The following is a 22,182-nucleotide window of genomic DNA, read 5'->3' on the forward strand; positions in this document are numbered from 1 at the left end:
AGCTTCAAGTCAATCCTTTTCTTTTCCCTTTATTATATCCATTTAGAGTTTTATATTAGGAGAAGCATTGTTTTAAAAATATGTATGTAACGATTATTTTCCATAATCATTCATCGATTATACCAAATTAACATTTTTAAATAAAAGAGATGGAAATGATTGAGTCCAAGAATGTAATATTATTTATCTCATTTATATAAGGTTTAAAAAGAAATTTCCCGTAATTATAGTGGTCCAATTAGGGTAGGTGGACCATGACAAAGGTTGGATACTATTAATTAGATTAATTTAAATTTAAATTAAAACTTTAATATAATTTACCTCTTTAATAATATTAATCAATTTATTAATAATATTACTTATTTTATGGATGATCTTTTAATATCACTTTACACTATTTATGGGTTCGGGCAAAACTCAAACTAATCATGAGTTCAACTTGACTAAGATGGAACCATGCTAATCTGGACGCCAAATTGAGTCCATTTACAGTTTTAATGAAATGGGCCATGGGTTTGGCTGGGCGAAGTCAAGAGGGCTTATTGCATTTATTAAGAATGATTACTGGCCGAGTCTTTGGGTTTCGGGTCGGTTATATTATATCATGTTTCTCTTATCTTAGCACTTCGATTAATTTTTAAGTTAGTTTTTGCAAATAAAGAGAGAAAAGAAATGGCGTCACAGGAGAAAATTGTGACAGTAGCTGAGAAGGCACCAGTAACTGCTAAAAGAAAGGTCAGGGATGATTTGGAGACAACACTTTTCAAACCCTGTAATCGTCTTTATCTTCTTCACTACATGTTCTTTCTCCCTTTTTTATCTTGGATTTTCTATATATGCAATATCAGATTTATGATGCATTCAATTCGAATAGGACAAGAAACGAGACGATAGCAGTAATGGTTTTTGGAATATAGTTATATTTTTTCTCTTCATTTCTTTATATATTTTAATGGGATAGAGTTCAATTCATTTGAATTTTTTTCTTTTTACTAACTCGGTTTCTGCAGATGTGCCTCGAGCAGTGGTGGCGCCTGATACAGAGCACGTAAATGGGACATGGGGTCACCAACATCATAATATGTCTGTGCTTCAGCAGCATGTTTCCTTCTTCGACATAAATAATGATGGCATTATTTACCCCTGGGAAACATACACAGGTATCTCATCTCTGTTAGTATTAAGATATATTCAGATACATGAACAGATAATTTTGTTCATAATTGGCCTAATGATACAGGCCAAGGAAGATTTTTTACATAAAGAATGTAGTGTGTCAATGCTACTTCTTAAGTCCATCAGTTGTAAGAAGATTTTAGCAATCAACACCTTTTTCCTTTTTGGGTCAGCAGCATCTAGCTTTCTAGCATGTTCCAAGTTAGTCATAGAGAACCAATGATTGCAAACTATAAGTTGTTTTGGACTAATTCTCTGTTTAGATTTATATGTGCCTTGCGTTTATGTTATAGAGGAGTTCCATTACAAGAAATAAGTAAAAGTTCTACAAAAGGAATTAGTGTTGCTGGTACATTGAAGTGCTAGCCCTTTAAGTAGTTTTTATAATGATTTGATTGTCAATGGCAGTGTCAATTTAGCATATCTTGAAAGTAGTTGCTAATTGTGAAGACCCTGTGAGCTTCAATTCTAAGCTGTGATATGCTCTTGAAATTTTAGTTGTTTATGCATATGCATTTGCCTAATGTACTAGATTCTTTGATTTAAATTCAAGAAACAATAGCCTTCTCAGTTAGTTGATACCTCAACTAAATAATCAAGCTTGGATCCATATAGCAATTTTGGGGCGTCCGGTGATCCCGGTTGATACATTTTCTTTTAATTTCTCTGCAGGATTCCGGAGGGTTGGTTTCAACATTATTGCTTCTTTATTTTTCACGATTCTTATCCATGTAACTATGAGTTATGTGACTCTTCCAGTAAGTTCAATTAAGATTCTTTCTTTTGCATTTTCATTACAACTACCTATATATCGCTATGATTTTCTAGCAGACTTGGATACCTTCACCCTTGTTCCCTATATATATCCAAAATATACATAAGGCAAAGCATGGAAGTGATTCAGAGACCTATGACACTGAAGGAAGGTGAGAAGAAACATTCAATATGGAGATTTTTTTTAATGGTGAGCAAAGCTGGAACTGTGATTTTTGGTATTTAAGTTTATCTGGATTTCAGGTTTGTTCCAGCAAATTTTGAGAACATGTTCAGCAAATATGCTCATACCTTGCCTGATAAGCTCACACCAAGGGAGCTTTGGCACATGACTCAAGCGAACCGAAATGCATTTGATTTTTTTGGCTGGTATCTGTCTCTCCCACAATGCCTTTCACATGCATACTTCAGTTTAATAATTCTAAATTGTTGTAGGATTGCAAGTAAATTGGAATGGGGAGTTCTGTATTTTCTTGCCAAGGATGAAGAGGGTTACTTATCAAAGGAAGCTGTACGGCGTTGCTTTGATGGAAGCTTATTTGCTTATTGTGCTAGAGTTCATAGAGGTGCTGCTATTAGATGAGAATAAATACTGATGAAGAACAACTTTATATTTTCATATGTTAGAATCTGCATACTGTATAGCCATTTTTGGCGCAGAATGCTTAATCCGTACGTTTCTTCAAATTCACATTGTTGTCCACCATTTTTCAGAAAAAGGTTAGTGATCATCTTAGTCTGATGTGCACTTTCACTTTCTTTTGTTATTCTTAGAGCAAGAAATGACAATGGATGAAAGTAAGTCAACCTTGTAGTAAAACCAGACCTTCAACTCAACTGTATAATTCTTTAACTTATCCTTTTACTGTGTATTTGCCAAATGGCATTGAGCCAAAATCAAATGCCAAAAACTCCGTTGAATATACAATTTTTTTACCCTTTTTTTTATTGTCTTATCCCATGCCAACAATACAGGGATGAAAATGACTTGGTCAGAATAATATGAAGAGGAAGAATTGTTGGCTGTGTACGAGATCTAAACACAACTTTAAACTTAGACTTATTATATAGTCAACTCTACTAATAATATAAGGTTGTCTACATTGTAATCTTATATGTAGTGAAGATTTTACTAGTTCAGCTTTGAACTATGCTGGTGCTTCTTTGAAGATAGTTATTGGGTAAGATTCGAGCCTAGACTAACGCGAATATGGGCTGGTTTGAGTTTGATTTAAATATAAAATAATCAGTTCGAATTGATAGAAAATATTATTGATAAGATGAATAATGTTATCAACATGATATATTATATCATTGGTAAAATAAATAATATTATCGGCAAAATAAACAATATTATTGGATGAGATTTGAGATGAAATCGAATTGAGTTATTAAACTGAAACTTTGCTCAAATTCGGTTCGAATTAAGCTGTACCAGATGGGTTCGGATCCAGCTAACAGCTAAAAGCTATTATATTAGCTTCATTTTTATTTGATAATACCATCCCCTGATTCAATTCCAATAAGAAAGCCATTTAGTATATTCTCTTTAGTGTCCCCCCCTTTCAGGCAGAGATTCAGTCCTCCACCATCAAGATACATCCCGTGCAATTTCAGGGAGCATTTTTTTTTTTAATCTGCACTGCTTTTTCAGAGCTCCCCTCAAATCTAGCCTTCTGTTGCATTCAGCGTGATTAATTGCTTCATGAAGACTGCCTTCAGCGTGATTAATTGCTTCATGAAGACTGCCTTCGAATACTACAAAATTCTTTTGGAATGTCTGTGATGGCCCTTAATACCATGGTGCGGAAATCGTTGTCAATCCACATTTAGGATGTGTTATAGTACCGGTCGTTGTGAAAACAAAACAGCACGTCCATCCTGTGTATTCGGTCGTTGAAAGTGACGGTGGATAGTATTACTTTGATGGTCTCGACCCCAGAAGGAAGCCGACGCGTGCCGTGTACTTCTGAGAGGAGTGCCAGTATTATTGCACGTGTTTATATTAGGATCATTTTATGCTTATGTTATGGGGCCAACGAGCCAACTTTTATTTGAAAAATGATATAATCCCCGCCAACGTTCAGCTTTTCATTTCCAGTTATGTCCATCACAAAATTCTCTTTACCCAAATCTTCTCTGAAAGTTATCTACAATGAATGGAAAGCTGAATTATACATCACAACACCTCACTTATCAGTCACTGATTATATACGGCTTCTTGAATCTTGCATACAATCTAAAACACTCATGCAAGGCAAGACGATCCACGGACACCTCCTCAAAAACAATACCCACATCAGAAATCCTCTTGTACTGGAAAAACTAGTACGTTTTTATGTTTCTTGCGCTGAAATGGAACTTGCACGCCACGTGTTTGACACAATTCGTAAGCCAAATGTTGATCTCTGGAACTCTATGATAAGAGCGTATGCGTGGAATGGACCGTTGGAGAGAGCCCTTGATTTGTATTACAAGATGATTCAACTGGGTGTTGAACCAACCAAATTCACGTTTCCTTTTGTGCTGAAAGCTTGTGCCGGTTTAAGAGCAATAGATGATGGCGAAGAAATTCATGGTCATGCTAAAAGACTTGGGCTCGATAGGGATATTTATGTTTGTACTTCTCTGATTGACTTGTATGCAAAATGTGGAGTTCTGACACGGGCCAAAGAAGTTTTCGATGGAATGTTTTGTAGAGATATTGTGGCTTGGAACGCTATGATTGCTGGATTTTCTCTTCATGGTTTATATAATAGCACGATTCAGTTGTTTATTGAAATGCAGAAGGCAGGGATTAGTCCTAATTCTTCAACGATTGTTGCAGTTCTTCCAACAGTTGCTGAAGCTAATGTGTTGAACCAAGGAAAGGCTATGCATAGCTATGCAGTTAGGAGGGGTTTCAGCAATGATATGGTGGTTGGAACTGGACTTTTAGACATGTACGGGAAATGTCAGTGCATATTTTATGCAAAGAGGATTTCTGATATGTTGGAAGTGAAGAATGAGATAAGTTGGAGTGTAATAATTGGAGCATATGTTACGTGTGATCTGCCAAGAGAGGCATTAGGGTTGTTTGATCGAATGTTGTCTGAGAATGCCAGGAATTTAACAGCTGTAACTCTTGGCACTGTACTCCGAGCATGTGCAAAGTTGACTGATCTGAGTGAAGGGAAACGCATCCATTGTTTATCACTTAAAACTGGGTTTGTTTCAGATATAATGGTAGGAAATACATTACTTTCAATGTATGCAAAGTGTGGGATCATAGATGAAGCAGTAAGGTTTTTTGATGGAATGGATAAGAAAGATACAGTTTCATATAGTGCCATTATCTCTGGATGTTCTCAAAATGGTTATGCACAAGAGGCTCTATGTATATTCCACCAGATGCAACTGTCTGGAAATGAACCTGATATAGCTACCATGGTTGGTGTCCTGCCTACTTGTTCACAGTTGGCTGCTCTACAGCATGGTGCTTGTGGACATGGTTATTCAGTTGTCCATGGGTTTGTAGTTGACACCTCAGTTTGCAATGCTCTTATCGACATGTACTCGAAGTGTGGGAAAATTGAGATTGCCAGAAAAGTTTTCGATGGGACGGATAAACGGGATATTGTCTCCTGGAATGCAATGATAGTTGGGTATGGAATTCACGGACTTGGCACGGAAGCGCTTTTATTGTTCAATAAAATGCAAGCTGTGGGTTTAAAGCCAGATGATGTTACTTTCATTTGTCTCTTGTCTGCTTGCAGCCATTCAGGACTTGTAACCGAAGGGAAACAACTGTTTAATTCCATGATTCAAGGTTTTAAAATTGTCCCCAGAATAGATCATTACATATGCATGGTTGATCTTCTGGGTCGCGCCGGTATTCTGAATGAGGCATGCAAATTCATAGAAAACATGCCATTTGAACCTGATGTTTGTGTATGGGGTGCCCTGCTTGCTGCTTGTAGGGTCCATAAGAATATTGAACTTGGGGAAGAAGTATCAAAGAAAATCCAGAGTTTAGGATCTGAAGGTAGTGGAAATTTTGTTCTCTTATCAAATATGTATAGTGCTGTTGGTAGATGGCATGATGCAGCTCGTGTTAGAATCACACAGAGGGAACAAGGTATTAAGAAGAGCCCAGGTTGCAGTTGGGTTGAGATAAATGGGGTTGTTCATGCATTTGTTGGTGGAGATAGGTCTCATCCACAGTCAACACAGATAAACGAGAAACTGGATGAACTATTGCCAGAGATGATAAGGTTGGGTTATCATGCAGAATCTGGTGTTGTTCTTCAAGATGTTGAAAAAGAGGAAAAGGAAGGAATCCTACTTTACCACAGTGAGAAGCTAGCTATTGCATTTGGGATTCTTAGTCTGAGCCCCACAAAGCCTATTTTGGTTACCAAAAATTTGCGAGTTTGCTTTGATTGCCACTCTGCCATCAAATTTATAACTGTTATTACTAATAGAGAGATAATAGTTAGAGATGCAAGTCGATTTCATCATTTTCGGAATGGAGTTTGCAATTGCGGAGACTTCTGGTGAAGATGAAGGTAGAAAATCACAGCTATCAATATGACTGTTGACTGCAACAGGTACAAATTCATTTATGCTAAGGATGAAACCCAAACTCCTTAAAGAACCATGTATATTTATTTGGAGAAAGCAGGATAAACTTCTGCTAAGCCAGCTGCTCTCAACTATGACAGAAGAAATATTATAGATGGATTTGAGTTGAACTGAGCCAAAACAACCAGTTCAAAATTGAGTTTGGCTCGCGTAATTGGTAAACAGTAATGTCAGAGAAGAAGACAGCAAGTGGTTGGATAAAAAGAACAAGAATCACTGGAGAAGAAGAAGAAGAAGAAGAATGGTTGGAGAAGGAGAAAATTTGTTGAAGAAGAAGAGTTGATGGAAAAAAAAGTAGAAAGATCGCTAAAGAAGGGGGGAAAAAGAGAAACTGTCGATAAGCCAAGCTCCAATGTGACGACTGATGAGGCCTTGATTTCGAATTGCATCCACCCTTAGAAAATAAAGCTCGGTCATAAGGTGCACCACATGTCGGTCAGTTTGAACCTGTCTATTGAAGCGTTTTGGTCTACAATCCAATGCCAAAGCAGTCTCTCAAAGATCCACTTCAGCCAAACAAAAAGGGTACTAGAATTATCATTGCTGGACTTGGAGTTGTATGCTGCTGCTAAATTATGGAAGCAGACTGGTGCAGCTCGTCATTGTTACATCCTTGATACGAACAACGACTATGTCAATCTTGCCCGCCAAGTTTTCCAGTTGAAGGAGGAAATTCAGAGGATTCAACTATTCAAACAACAATCAAAGCAATCTGATTAATTTATAAGATTCTGTAACTGAATTTCAGGTCTTTAGTAAATGTTTCATAAAACACATATAGACAAATCTCACATCGATAAAGTACGAATAAAATGTTAGATGTCTAAGAGACTTGAGAGTGATAATAAAAAATTGGTTAAATACTTTGTAAACTTATAAATTATCAAGACGTATTTTGAATTGTATATCTAAAAAATAAAATCGTGATAAATTATGTGTTGAAAGTGAATAATAATTTAACAATGGAATGAGATATTTGGCCAAAATGTTACATTTTAATTGGTATTCATTCACTCTATAATCAATGCAACATTCTTAGGGCTTTGGCCTCTTCCCGACTTTACATTGAAAATTCCTGCAAAAAAATTCTGTATAGTTGGTTTCAGTCATATTGATTCTGTGTTTCTGATTTAACTTTTGTTCTAGAAACTATTTATTGTCGATGATTCTTGTTCATGGAGCTATTGCTATGTTACCCTTATCAGTAAGATGATGGATGAGAATCCGGACTTTAGGTGTTGTTACTGTTTGATCTTATATTTTTCTATGAATCGTGAAGGAGAAATTCAGTGAAAGAGTTTATTATGATAGTTTTAGTTCACTCGATGCTATCCTCTGCAGTTGCCCTTTCCAAAATGTTTCAGGTAACTGGGCAATTTTTTCTTGCTACTAGTAACTATTTATTTCATCTTCTAAAAATTGTCCTCAGGAACAGAAATTGTTCCATGGAGTGCAGGAATTCTTGACGAGTGAGTCATAATGACGATTTAATATAGGCTAAAAGACTAATTCCCACCCAAGGTTCAATGTAATGCCAAACTCTCACCCATCAAATTTGGAAAACCCAAAATCCTACCCATAAGAGCCATCAACGTTATGATTATGCATGGTGATTCAGAGGTTTAAACCAACAAATTTAAGAGAGAGATTAATCACAGAAAGCTTAATTAAGCTTAAATGATGTACGAGTTTTATTATTAAATGTACATGTAGATAAATTAATTATTCCTAGTGACATTAATTTATTGTGATTTTTATAATTTATTTAAAAAAAAGATTATTAAACCTTTATTACATCTTCATCCTCATGCATGACTGGTTGGCAGGTGTGGGCAATTATTTAGGACAAATTGAAATAAACCCACATTGGGTTTGTAGTTGACAGAGTGATTCCAAGTCATTTAGTCAATTATTAATTGAATTTTATATCTTATTATAAAATATAAATAAAATTAGTAATGTAAATAAATTATACAAATTAAAGTAATAATTTGTGATTAAATAATATAATTGTTTATTTTTTTATTTTAAATTTTTTTAATTATATATTATCATATTAGTTTATATAAATAAATTTATATAATTTATTTGTATTTATAATACTACTCACAAAATATTACAAATGAATATACCTAGGAATGATTACATTTTACTTAGATTTTGTTTGTGTCTTAAAATATTACAGATGTATATAGCTAGGAGTGATACATTTCAACTAGATTTTCTAATTGACTAATATAACAAAGGCAAAGCATGGAGGAACATTAGCTAATTAGCGGGTCAGCAAGCAAGCAATTGATTACTTCTAGTAACTCTTTGCTTTTAGGTCTTACAAATTGAGTAAACCAGATCTTTGATCCACCCTCTTTGAAAAGAAAGAGAATTTCTTGATAAAGATAACCACGTGCATTAAGATAACCAGCCCTACCCATCTCTAGCTAGCATTTGTCTGTAAATACTAATTGTAAAAACAAGTGCAGACACAGCTAAGTGAAAGAGAGAGATTTAACAAAAACTTAGGAACATTGTCATGGAAGAAATATTTCACATGAACGGTGGAGTTGGCGAAACAAGCTATGCAACCAATTCCCTCCTTCAGGTCTCTCTCTCTCTCTCTCTCCTTACGGATCATGATTCTTTCCCAATATGGTTTTTTTCTTTTTTCTGAAATTCAAAAGATCTTTTTCGACAGGTGTATCTTTTATTTAACATGCTATGAATTGTTATATTATAAATATTAGCTTGTGTTTGTTCTATTTCAGAGGACGGTGATATTAATGGTAAAGCCTGCACTAGAAGAGAGCGTACAGGAGCTTTATGGCACCTTGTTGCCTGAGTGCATGAACGTTGCAGATTTGGGATGCTCCACGGGCCCTAACACTCTTCTCGTGGTAGAAGAGATCCTGGATTCCATTGAAGCTGCGAGCTAGAAGTCGAACCACAAGTTGCCGGGGATTCAATTCTTCTTAAACGATCTCCCTGGAAACGATTTCAATACTCTTTTCAGGTCTTTGCCAGGCTTTTGCAAGAAGCTGAAGGAGGAAAGGGGCAATAAGTTTGAGCCGTGTTTCATTGCAGGAGTTCCAGGGTCCCTCTATGGGAGGCTTTTTCATAACAAATCCTTACACTTTGTTCACTCTTCATATGCTCTAATGTGGCTCTCCCAGGTTCAAATTGCTTTTCTCCAATCCTATCTTATACTTACATTTGGTCCGCAAGATAAAACATAAGGGATTTCCTCCCTTGAGAAAAATCTTCTCATGCATATGTGTTTATTGCAGCCACCGAAAGCTTTAGTGAGTGAACCAGAAGCACTTAACAGAGGGAATATCTGCATTGCAAAAACAAGTCCTTCTTCAGTTTTTAAAGCTTACTACGATCAGTTCAGTAAAGATTTCAATATGTTTCTGAAGTCACGGGCGGAAGAGGTAGTCCCTGGAGGTCGAATGCTGCTAACAACAATAGCCAGCTTCAGAAGTGATGATCCTCTAACCATCTGGGAGTTTGTTGGATTAAAACTCGGCGAAATGGTCTTAGAGGTATAATAATTCGAGACTCCCGATCCAGTTAGTTTTAATTATTATTAAACCACAAAGTGCTCATGATTTCAGGGCTTGATCGAAGAGGAAAAGCTGGACTCCTTCAATCTACCATACTATACTCCAACAAAAGATGAAGTAAAGAAGGTGATAGAAGATGAAGGATCTTTTACTCTACAGATACTTGAGACTTTCATGTTTGATTGGGATGCTTATATAAGGAGAGCCGATAGTAGTCTTGATAAACAACAAAGAGCTGCGATTTTGGCCACTGACATGAGAGCAGTCAGCGAGCCCATATTGTCATGCCACTTTGGAGAAGCCATCATGGATGATTTATTTATGAGATTCAAACGGGATGTCATCGACTATATGGAAACACATCAATGCAAGTTCACCAATCTGGTTATCTCATTGACAAAGAAGAGTTAGCAGCTGGAAGTTAGGCTTATATAGCATAATAAGGAATAAGGCTCGGAAAGCCTCGCTACTTCTGTTGAAACATTTTGTTGCAAATAAATTAACCTGAACAATGTTTTTCTCTTTGAATCTCTTAATAAATTTAAACTTGTTATGAATTTAATACACAAGTATACAAAGATAAATGATTCAAGAAGAATGGAGAAGAAAAGGAGGGGAAGAGAGAGCCAAAGCAAATGTAATTTCCGGAGAAGAGAAGAAAATATATGCATAAATTGAGAGAGCGAGGGGAGGTATTTATACACAAATTTTTCACCAACTCCCCTTGACAAATTCGGCTTGCTCATATAAAAGGCATTTAATGCCTTCCTTCAATTTTCCAATTCCATCATCATGTGGCCACCCTCCCATAAATGCTTTCCCATGACATTATTTTGACTTGATGAGGTGGAAAGCCACCTGGATACATAACACTCCCCCTTGGATTTCCATCACTTACATATAATTATATTAACCTTGCTAAGGAAAAACTCAGTGGGATAAAAACCAAAGCAAAGGAACATAATTATTAAATGTCTTGTAAGTTGGCGTTAGACGTGATTAAACTGCCTCATTAAAAACCTTACTAGGAAAACCCAGTGGGACAAAACCTAGTGAAAGAAAAAAGAGTACAGAGCACATTTTGTCCAATATTGGATAAACTTCCAAATTTTGCTTGATGAATGCTCCCCCTGATGAACGCTCCCCCTCTTTGTAGTAGGATTAACTTGGTTGCGTGTTGAGCCGCCGCATACCGATGTTATACACTAACTTCTCAAATGTTGATATTGGTAGTGTCTTAGTGAACAAATCTGCAAGATTCTCACTGGATTTGATTTGCTTGATATCAATCTTTTTACTCTACTGGAGCTCATGAGTGTAAAAGAACTTCAGTGAGATATGTTTGGTTCTGTCTCCTTTGATGTACCCACCTCTAATTTGGGTTATACATGCTGCATTGTCTTCATATAATATGGAAGGAGTGTTTGTTATAGAAGGAAGACTGCATGCATTCTGAATATGATGGATGACAGACCGTAACCGTATACATTCTCGACTGGCTTCATGGAGAGCTAAAATTTCTGAATGATTTGAAGAAGTTGCAACCAAGGTCTGCTTGGTGGAACGCCATGATATAACTGTGTCATTATAAGTGAAAACATATCTCGTTTGTGAATGGGCCTTATGGGGGTCAGAAAGATAATCAACATCTGCATATCCAACCAAACTAGGATTTTTAGGGGATTTGACAGAATAGAATAATCTCAAATCTCTAGTCCCACATAGGTAACGGAGTATATGTTTGATTCCGTTCCAGTGACAACGGGTTGGTGCAGAGCTAAATCGAGCCAATAAATTGACTACGAAGGATATATCCAGTCTCGTGCATTGGGCCAAATATAATAAGACTCTAATGATATTAAGATATGGTACTTCAGGACCAAATATCTTTTCATCTTCTTCTTTAGGACGAAATGGATCTTTTTTTGGATCAAGAGACCGAACAACCATTGGGGTGCTCAAAGGATAAGCCTTATCCATATTAAAACGTTTTAATAATTTTTCAATATACGCTGATTGATGGATAAGCATTCCATTTAAATTGTGCTCGATCTGCAGACCGAGACAATATTTTGTTTTCCCCAAATCCTTCATTTCAAATTCTTTTTTCAGATATTCAGCAGTTTTTGAGAGCTCTTCAGAAGTCCCAATTAGATTCATGTCATCAACATAAACTGCTACAATAACAAATCCCGATTCTGACATTCTGATAAAGACACATGGGCATATAGAGTTATTCACATAATCCTCTTTTTTCAAATATTCACTGAGGTGATTGTACCACATACGTCCGAATTGTTTTAATCCGTACAATGATCGTGGTAATTTAATTGAGTACAAGCCTCTTGAATTGACCCTTTTTGCTTCAGACAATTTGTATGCTTCAGGCAATTTGTATCCTTCAGGGAGTTTCATATAAATTTCAGCGTCTAAATTTCCATACAAATAAGCAGTAACTATGTCCATTAGACGCATATCCAATCCTTTAGAGATTGTTAAACTGATTAAATATCTGAATATGATTATATCAATTACAAGTGCATATGTTTCATCAAAGTCTATACCGGGCCTTTGGGAAAAACCTTGGGCTACAAGCTTGGCTTTATATCTAGCAATTTCATTTTTCTAATTTCTTTTTCTCACAAATACCCATTTATATCCAACGGGTTGTACATCTTGAGGTGTTGGAACTACATGCCCAAACACTTGACGTTTTGCTAGAGAAGCTAATTCTGTTTGAATTGCTTCTTCCCATTTAGGCCAATCATGTCTTTGTTTGCACTCAGCCACAGTATGTGGTTCAAAATCATCATCATTCAAAATTTCAATAGCTACTACAAATGAGAATATATTATCAATTATAATTGTTTCACGATTCCACATTGCTTGTGTATGAACATAATTTAAAGATATTTCAATATTCTCATTTTCCTGTTCTTTAGGATTTTGTACCACTTCAGGGGTTTGTGTCACTTCAGGGGTTTGTGTCACTTCAGGGGCTTGTGTCACTTCAGGGGTTTGAGTCTCTTCAGGGACCATAACCTCTTCTGGAGGAATATTTGTTTGATTATTTGCCTTTCTTTTTCGAGGAACAGTGTCCTTCGATTCAACAGGTTTACCACGCTTCTGGCATGAGGTAGATGGATCAGTCACGACTCGAATAGATTGTTCAACAGTCACATTGATTCTTGTTGGTGCATTAGCAGCTGGAACATGTGATCTTGTCACTTTTGCAGTATCAACAAATGCATCAGACATTTGGTTGACAATAATTTGTAATCGCACTATCCTTTGCACTTTAGTTTCACTTTGGGATGTGCGAGGATCTAAATGAGACATGGTAGGTACATACCAAGTAAATTCATGCCTAACTTCAGGATGCATTTTCTTTTCCCCTAAAGATGGGAAAGTTGTCTCATCAAAGTGACAATCTGTAAATCGCGCAGTAAAAAGATCGTCTGTTAATGGTTCCAGATACCTGATAATAGATGGTGAATTATATCTAACATATATTCCCAAACGACGTTAGGGTCCCATTTTTATACGTTGAGGGGATGTAATAGAGATATATACAACACAACCAAATATTCTCAAATGAGATACATTAGGTTGGTAACCAAGAACCAATTGTAAGAGAGAATATTGATGATAAGAAAAAGGTCGCAAGCGAATTAACACTACAGCATGTAATATAACATGTCCCCACATAAAAGTAGGTAATTGACTTTTTAATAATAAAGTGCGTGCAATTACTTGGAGTCGTTTGATAAGAGACTCAACTAATCCATTCTATGTGTGGACATGTGGGACTGGATGTTCAACCTCAATCCCCATTGACATGCAATAATCATCAAATGTTTTAGATGTAAATTCACCAGTATTATCTAGCCGTATTGACTTGAGTGAATAATCTATGAAATGTGCCTTTAATTTGATAATTTGTGCTAACAGTTTAGCAAATGTAACATTTCGAGTAGACAATAAACAAACATGAGACTATCGTGCAGATGCATCAATTAAGACCATAAAATGACAAAATGACCCACTTGGTGGATGAATTGGTCTATATATATCTCCTTGAATCCTTTGTAGGAATGTTGGGATTCACCTCCAATTTTGGAGAGAGATGGTCTTATTACTAATTTATCTTGAGTACATGCGGTGCAGAATTGTTCACTAGACAATAAAATTTTATGATTCTGTAATGTATGTCCATGTGAATTTTCAATAATCCTACGCATCATTGTATATCCTGGGTGGCTTAAACGATTATGCCAAAGCATAAATATTTTTGGATCAACGAACTTCTGGTTCGATACTGCGTAGGTTTCAATTACCTTTATGATTGTATAATACAATCCAGATAATAAAGCAGATAATTTTTCTAGTATAAACCTTCTTCCGAAGGTATTACTAATTATACAGATGAATTCTGCACTATTTTCACTCATGGTTTCAAGATGATAACCATTTTTTCTTATATCTTTAAAACTTAGTAGATTTCTTATGGATCTATTTGAATATAATGCATCATTGATGCTTAATTTGGTCTCATTGTTTAATATAATTGTGGCTTTTCCGGAGCCTTCTATCAGATCAATTGATCATGATATGGTAGTTACTTTACCTTCAATTAATGCTAAAGATAAGACAAATTTCTTTTCCTTAAGAATTGTGTGCGTTGTTGCACTATCCACCAAACATATGTCTCCCACATCAGCTTTTGAAGTCAACGCTTCAATTTGGAGTCCATTTCCTTTCATTTAAAAATTACGTTAGTTATAACGTACACAAAATATTGAAAGGAAAAGAACATGACAATAAAATACAAAATAATATGCATGACTCCAAAATAAATATATATGATGGATTTAATTATAAAATTTTTTGGGCATTTCATACTCATAATAACTACTTCTAGTAGTTGCGTTCACTTCAGGGAACGATATATAATGAAAAAAATATTAATTCAGAATTTCTTTTCTGATATTACTACTACAGGAGCAAAAATAAAATATGGGGAATATTTTATCTTCCACATTCAGGAAAAGATTCTGAATATTACAGATTTATACTAAATATAGAGTCATTGTATTCATATTTCGACTTGCAATCCTTCAGAGATATGATGTCAAAAGATAATAGTCTTGTATTATCTTTCTGGGATATTTTATTTAGTTAGTTTTTCAAGGCTCACAAATTCTAGGTGGAGACTCATGCAAAAAACCCATTTAATATTATCCATCTAATTTTAAGAACTTCGGGTTCAATTATTGTCATATTTACAAAACTTCTGGTTTTGTAGACAATATATATGAGTTAATCTTTGAAACTTCAGGTTCAAATATTATCTCATATGTACAAAATAACTGATTGTGTAGGAGAAATATTGGAATTAATTTTGGAAGCTTCAGGTCCATATATTATCCTATATCTATAAAACTTCTGGTTTTGTAATTAGTATTCAGAATATTATAATACGTATTCTGATTATGTTTTGGACTTCAAGTCCATATTTTTCACACTTTATGCAAACTTCAGGTTGCAAATGTGATATCATTATTAAAATAAAGACTTTGATAAAACTGGGGACTTCTGGCCTATATATATGAAACTAGGGACTTTCGGCCCATATATATGTATTCTCATGATTTTACAAACTTCAAGTTGTAAATCATAAAACTCAGAACTTCGGGCCCATATATATGATTTTCTCACAATTTTACAAGCTTCAGGTTGTAAATCGGATATAAATAAAAATAACTATTCAAATAAATAAACATGCGAATAAATAAATATTCAAATAAATGAAATACAATAAAAATAAACATTTAAATAATATCAGGACTTCCGGTCCAGATTTTTGGTTTTGTAAACTTCAGGTTACAAGTAATATTTATGACTTTAGGTCACAAATTTATAATTTCGTAAACTTCGGGTTACGAATGATATTCAAGATTTTAGATCCAGATTCATGATATTCAGAACTACAGGTCCAGATTCATAATTTTGTAAACTTTAAGTTACAAATAGGATTCAGAACTTCAGATTCAGATTTATGATATTCCAGACTTCAGGTCTAGATTCAAGAGTTTCAGAACTTCAGGTCTAGATTTATAATTTTGTAAACTTCGGGTTGCAAATATTGTATAATTATAAAGAAAAATTAAGCAGAAATATAATAGAAATTAAAAGTCAACTGAGATATCACAACTGGGATATCCATATTTATAATATTTAAACAGCATAACGGCATAATATAAAGATATAATATATCTGAGCTGATTATACTAATAACGTGTTATGAATTTAATACACAAGTATACAAAAATAAATGATTCAAGAAGAATGGAGAAGAAAAGGAGAGGAAGAGAGAGCCAAAGCAAATGTAATTTTCGGAGAAGAGAAGAAAATATATGCATAAATTGAGAGAGTGAGGGGAGGTATTTATACACAAATTTTTCACCAACTCCCTTGAAAAATTCGGCTTGCTCATATAAAAGGCATTTAATGCCTTCCTTCAATTTTCCAATTCCATCATCATGTGGGCATCCTCCCATAAATGCTTTCCCATGACATTATTTTGACTTGATGAGGTGGAAAGCCACCTGGATACATAACAAAACTAAAAATTATTGTGAGAATTTTGTCTCCTGCTCCAAGCTTTCGGAAGAAAAAGGATTACCTGATAAAAAGGCTTAGTAATGCAGAACAACAGATAAATTGAGAGCAAAATGAACACTCAAATATTTCCATTAAGACGTGGCAAACATATACAAACCTAAGACAAATCCAATGGCTATAATCCTATGACATAATTAATCTAATGGTTATAGATTAAGGGCTAAATTTTGGTAGACAAAATTAAAATTTTGTTTTCTTGGGATGAAATTAAAATCTCTAAACTTGAGTGTTTAGATTTAGATATTTCGTATTTAAATTTTGGCCCTAGCTGTAGCTATCTACTCAGTGTTATTGGTACACTGAATGTCGTGGGGAATTAACAACCGAATATTATTTGCATGTGATGTATATACTATCAGACAAGAAGCCTTCACATGAATCATATGAGCTAGTAAGAACTTAGTTGCGTGCACGACGCCTGCTTTAATGATGGCCACAAGCTTGGAGATTCATGGCTACTAGGGGTTTCAAGGGCTCTTCTTGTCCTCCATCTCTATAATTGCTTCTAATTCTTGGACACAAGATGGCTAAACTTCTGTTATGGCAAAACTTTTGCCATTTCTAACTATCTTTATAAAAAAGGCCACGGCATGGCCACGGTTTTGAGAAAGAGAGCACGATGGGTGTTGGGTGCAGGCAACTAAGTTCTAACTAGCCCATATGATTCATGTGAAGGCTCCTTGTCTGATAGTATATACCTCACATGCACAGTGTACCAACGACACTGAGTAGATAGATAGCGAATGATTCATGTCGTATGGATATAGTGAAAATACGATGTTTTTAATATTTTACTGATATTCTTTTATATGAATTTAGCTGAGTAACTGTACTTATTACAAATTGTCACTCTTTTTGCATATATGCTGAATTTATACTACTTAGAGGAAATGGTCATTAGGTAGTTATATATGGCTAGGTCATAATATATCGGATCTTGTATTTAAATGACAATTGTTGATCGATTAAATGATAATTATTGATTGATTATTTTGTTGAAATAATATAAAAATATCTCATGATATCATTTAAATGACATATTGAAAAGACCATAAAAACGTTTACAGCAATGCTATGTGTATTTATTTTTGATACATTATTCATATACACAGTGATGTGTCATCATATAATTAGGTGATTTTAAAACATGTGTCATCATATGATAAAGAAACATCCAATCACATGATAACACTTTATCTGTGTATACAAATTATGTACCAAAAATACGTATACATAGTTTTATTAAAACGTTTAATATTATTAAGAGTTGTTATTCCTATTATTTATTTTAAGTCCATGTTTACTGTTGTATTACAGGTAGATGATGTGTTTGGCATAGTATGACTAATTACTTCTTCGATATCGTTCTTCGTACTTTGACTAAGGCAAAATCTAATCACACCACATTTTACAATCGTAAATTTATTGGAATGTTAATGTTTCCTCCTAGCTATATGTATTTGTAATGTGTTATCCAGGGATGTTTGTACAATGAGATAAAAGGATGATGCATGCTAATAAAGGTGTACATAATTCGGTATAAATTATAAAATCAGATCGAACTATTTAAAAATTATGGTTGAATTTAGTTTAGTTTGTAAAATAGTTTAGGTTGGGTTGGGTTGATAAATTTTTAAAAAATAGTTTTCAGTTTGAGTTACAGTTTAGGTGATTTTTAAATTAAATTAAACTATAAACCATATTTTTTAAAAATACATATATAAAACAATATATTTGACAAGTTTTTTTAATAAACAATTAACTATACAATTTTTTATATTTATTTTATCATTTTCTTTACATACATATTATATATGTATATATATATTTCATATTTATTTTACATATTTATATTATATTCTAAAAAATTATAGTTCATAAAAGTGAATGATTTTAATATATTAAAATTGTAATTCAAACGGACCAAATTATATTTGTTTAATTTGATTTGAAAAAATTCAATTAAATATCAGTATTCTTCTTAATTAAATATCAAACTCAATTAATAATTTTAAATGTTTAATTATATATTTAAATAATATAAAATAATCAACCAAATAATTATATAAATTAAATACACATAATTTTATTGGTTGGCCGATTGACATAAAAATCGTTTGGCTAACTACAAACCCAATGTGGAAAAGCTACTAAATGATGATGCATGAGGATGGTGTAACAAACAAGCCTTTAGTAATCTTGGGTGGAAAAATATTTAATCTCTATTATTAAATTGATAAGTGAAAAGAAAATGATTTGGCAATGTCATCAAATTATAACTTTATAGTATGACTGACTTGTATTATAAAATCATCACTATGTCTATATTTTTTTAATTAATTAATTTATATAAATTGATATTTATAATTATTTAAAATAAGATGACTAAACCCTTATTACATCATCCTCATGCATCATTGGTTAGGTCAAATTGGAATAAATCTACATTGGGTTTGTAGGTAAGAAAGTGATTCCAAGTCAATTAGTCAATTATTAATTGAATTTTATATTTAAAGAAGAATAATAAAGACTAATTGACTCATTGACTTGGAACAACTTTGCCAATCGCCACACTCCAACGTACTATGGCATGAATCATGCTTCTATTTCAATGTAATTGGACGAAAATGCCATTAAAATTTTGAAAAAAAAAAGTATATTTATTGAAATTAAATTAAAAAATTCTACTGATAAAATTAAAATAGACTCTTACATATATTTTTTAAATACAAAAAAAATTTAATAAATAAATATTAAAACTATTAATTAAAAGACTGATACAAAAAAGTAATAGTTCTATTCAATCTTTATGATAATTAATAGAGTTAAACGGATTAAAAAAAACAGATTAGGATGGTTGATTAAGTGATACCGATTATGTGATAAAAAGATAAAATTTTAAATATATGAATAATATTTAATTTTTTAAAATAATATTTTAAAATTAAATTTTTAAATAATCTAAAAAAAATATTAATCAATCGATTATTCTAGTCGACAATATGAGATCACTTTCCATATCACTGTCTCCTGTCATTCATACAAAGTATTTTCTTTTCACTTTATCCTGTATCGAATTTCACATTATGATTTGACGTATTTCAACTTTACACCATTTTTTTAGGTCAAAGTAAGTTATTTATATAAATCTTAAAATTAATTTTTTTAAATAATGTTATATATAAGTTTTATGTATTAAATGATAATTTATTATTATTTAATTAAATAATTAAAAATTAAAAATAAAATAATATTTAATTATATAATAATATATTATTATTTATATACAAAAATGATGAATATTCACTAAATATACATTAAATAGCTGGCAATATTAATTTTCACTTTTTAATTTACTAGAAGACAAGATTATATTAATCCCACTTGTCCCTAACAAATTTTTTGACAAACTAATCGGGAGGTATTTTTCTGGAGGAGAGTTCTAGATTTTCCCATAATTCCAATCATTGTGATGAAGGAGAACCTCTAATTTTTAAAAATGCATGTGTTTTTTGCAAAGTGAAGTCTAATTAATTGTGAATAACAAGAAATTACCTGAGAGCCCTTAATTCATCATCAATATTTTAAGGGGAAACTATTTTCCACCCAAATTTTAGGCCATTCTTAACTTACACTCACAGAAGATAAAAAACCCCATATCTTATCTATGACCAAACTATCGTTCAAAATTTCAATTAGAGATAGGGGTAAAATCATCATTTTATCTATAAACTTTAAAACTTTAAAATTGTATCATTTCCTCTTTAGGTTTTAAAAACTAAGACTTCAACTCATTCCCAAAGTTTGAAAAGTTTAGATTTCACCCCTAAGGTTTGCTTCCTTCTTCGGCCACCGTTGACGATCGACGCATTCCATCAATCTCCCATCTTCGACTATAAAGGACGACCCTTCGTTACCCAGATTTAGAAGACGAAACATCATCAAGATCTGAAAAAATAGACGAAAGACGACATTTCGTCGTCACGTCTGGACAACAAGACGAGTGACGAAGGACGACAAATCTGGGTGGTCGACAAATCACGTCTGCGGTGCGACGAAGAGATGAAGATCTTTTCATTGCACCACCGCCGTTGCACTAGGAGAAGAAGAAGGTCGGAGACGACGTTGAAAGATGAAGTTGAAGAATGAGGGTGAAACTATTATTTTTGAAAGTTATGGGGGGCGATTGAGTTTTAAAAAAATATGAAAACCTTATGTTTGGAGGTGAAAATGTTACTTTTTAAAGTTTAAAAACTTTAGGTAAAAGTAAAATGTTAGTTTTTAAGACCTGAGAGGGGGGGGGGGGGGGCAGAATAAACTTTATTACTTTTTAATATAAATAATAAAATAATTATTTTACCCCTTACTTTTAATAGAAAAAATTAATAAAAGTTTAGCTATGGGTAAGAGACAGAGTTTTTCATCTCTTGTAGTGTAAGTTTGAGAATAACCTAAAATTTGAGTGGAAAATAGTCCTCCCCCCGTATTTTAAGTTGTGTATGTCAAGAAATTACTTGTCTGTGTACATTCTTTTAAATTCATTATAATATGTCATGTATGAAAACGTACTTGACTAATATATTTTTGTTTTGATGGGGGGGGGGCGGGGTGGGGGGGGGGGGGGGGGGGGGGGGGGGGGTTTCAATGGTGGTTAGCAACAACCTAGAAACACTAATAAATTACCCAAATCATGTAAAATCAATTATTATTTAATTAACACAATTATTTGAAACGCATGTACCAAAACAGAACCTGGGAAATCCTACTCAGTACGAGGAGACCAGAGAACAATATTCTACTCTATCCTTTACATTTATAATTAAGTTTCACTCTACCAAATTAGAATCACTAATAAAATTTTCATAAAATAGTAAAAATACATAGAAAATATATAGAAAAAATATCCACCCACAATTCAATTCAATTCTAGTTCATCATTTTTAATTGAAAAATATTATTATAATATTTGATTAAAAAAATTTAAAGAGAAATTAAAAATTATTCACTTTCTTTTAGATGTTTTGTGAGAAAACTTTTTTTTAATAAAATTATATATATTTATTTTAAATATATGAATAAATATATATTATTAAAAAATTAAATAAATTGTAAATTAAATATAAAATAGTATCCACTTATTTATAATACTTCCAAAAGGTGCACATGATATTATTTCTTTTATATTTATTTATCTGAATGATTCTTTTTTATTTTAATTCGTCGGTGTGAACGGGACATCTACCCGACAACTAATGTAAAATAATGTGCTACAACTTGTACTGTAATTGAAAAAAAAAAGTGTACCTGTAAAATGGATGGATTAAAAAGAAGGTGTGTTCTCACTTCTCAGTTCGGTTCCCTTCTC

At 33.2% G+C, this 22,182-nt stretch overlaps 2 protein-coding genes and 1 pseudogene across 4 annotated transcripts; all 3 read left to right on the top strand.

Moving 5' to 3' along the window:
• The first annotated feature begins 602 nt into the window (after window positions 1–602).
• On the top strand, window positions 603–2,686 carry LOC123204211 (peroxygenase-like). 3 transcript variants are annotated; one of them, XM_044620818.1, is made up of 6 exons: window positions 603–772; window positions 1,026–1,160; window positions 1,849–1,934; window positions 2,005–2,102; window positions 2,194–2,319; window positions 2,386–2,686. In XM_044620818.1, exons 1-6 carry the CDS (start codon window positions 673–675, stop codon window positions 2,531–2,533), a joined length of 693 nt encoding a protein of 230 aa, XP_044476753.1. In that variant the 5' UTR covers window positions 603–672; the 3' UTR covers window positions 2,534–2,686. The 3 variants fall into 3 exon arrangements, with proteins under 3 accessions (XP_044476753.1, XP_044476742.1, XP_044476746.1); XM_044620807.1 differs by having other exon boundaries at window positions 607–772; window positions 1,011–1,160; XM_044620811.1 differs by having other exon boundaries at window positions 608–772; window positions 1,011–1,160; window positions 2,008–2,102.
• Window positions 2,687–3,477: 791 nt separating this feature from the next.
• On the top strand, window positions 3,478–7,449 carry LOC123205086 (pentatricopeptide repeat-containing protein At3g16610). The gene has a single exon (XM_044621903.1). The coding sequence runs from the start codon at window positions 4,054–4,056 to the stop codon at window positions 6,487–6,489; it is 2,436 nt and encodes an 811-aa protein (XP_044477838.1). The 5' UTR covers window positions 3,478–4,053; the 3' UTR covers window positions 6,490–7,449.
• A 1,633-nt stretch (window positions 7,450–9,082) lies between these two features.
• Window positions 9,083–10,655, top strand: LOC123207061 (annotated as a pseudogene).
• Window positions 10,656–22,182: the final 11,527 nt, after the last annotated feature.

The sequence above is a fragment of the Mangifera indica genome, chromosome 2 (assembly GCF_011075055.1).
Source record: "Mangifera indica cultivar Alphonso chromosome 2, CATAS_Mindica_2.1, whole genome shotgun sequence".
In the NCBI taxonomy this organism is placed as follows: Eukaryota; Viridiplantae; Streptophyta; class Magnoliopsida; order Sapindales; family Anacardiaceae; genus Mangifera; species Mangifera indica.

Bases quoted from the DNA above. Each gene is read 5' to 3' on its own strand.
- LOC123205086 (XM_044621903.1), top strand. From the start codon at position 4,054: ATGTCCATCACAAAATTCTCTTTACCCAAATCTTCTCTGAAAGTTATC.
- LOC123204211 (XM_044620807.1), top strand. From the start codon at position 673: ATGGCGTCACAGGAGAAAATTGTGACAGTAGCTGAGAAGGCACCAGTA. The intron at 1,161-1,848 runs GTATCTCATCTC...ATTTCTCTGCAG, and splicing joins CCCCTGGGAAACATACACAG to GATTCCGGAGGGTTGGTTTC. The intron at 1,935-2,004 runs GTAAGTTCAATT...ATGATTTTCTAG, and splicing joins TGAGTTATGTGACTCTTCCA to CAGACTTGGATACCTTCACC.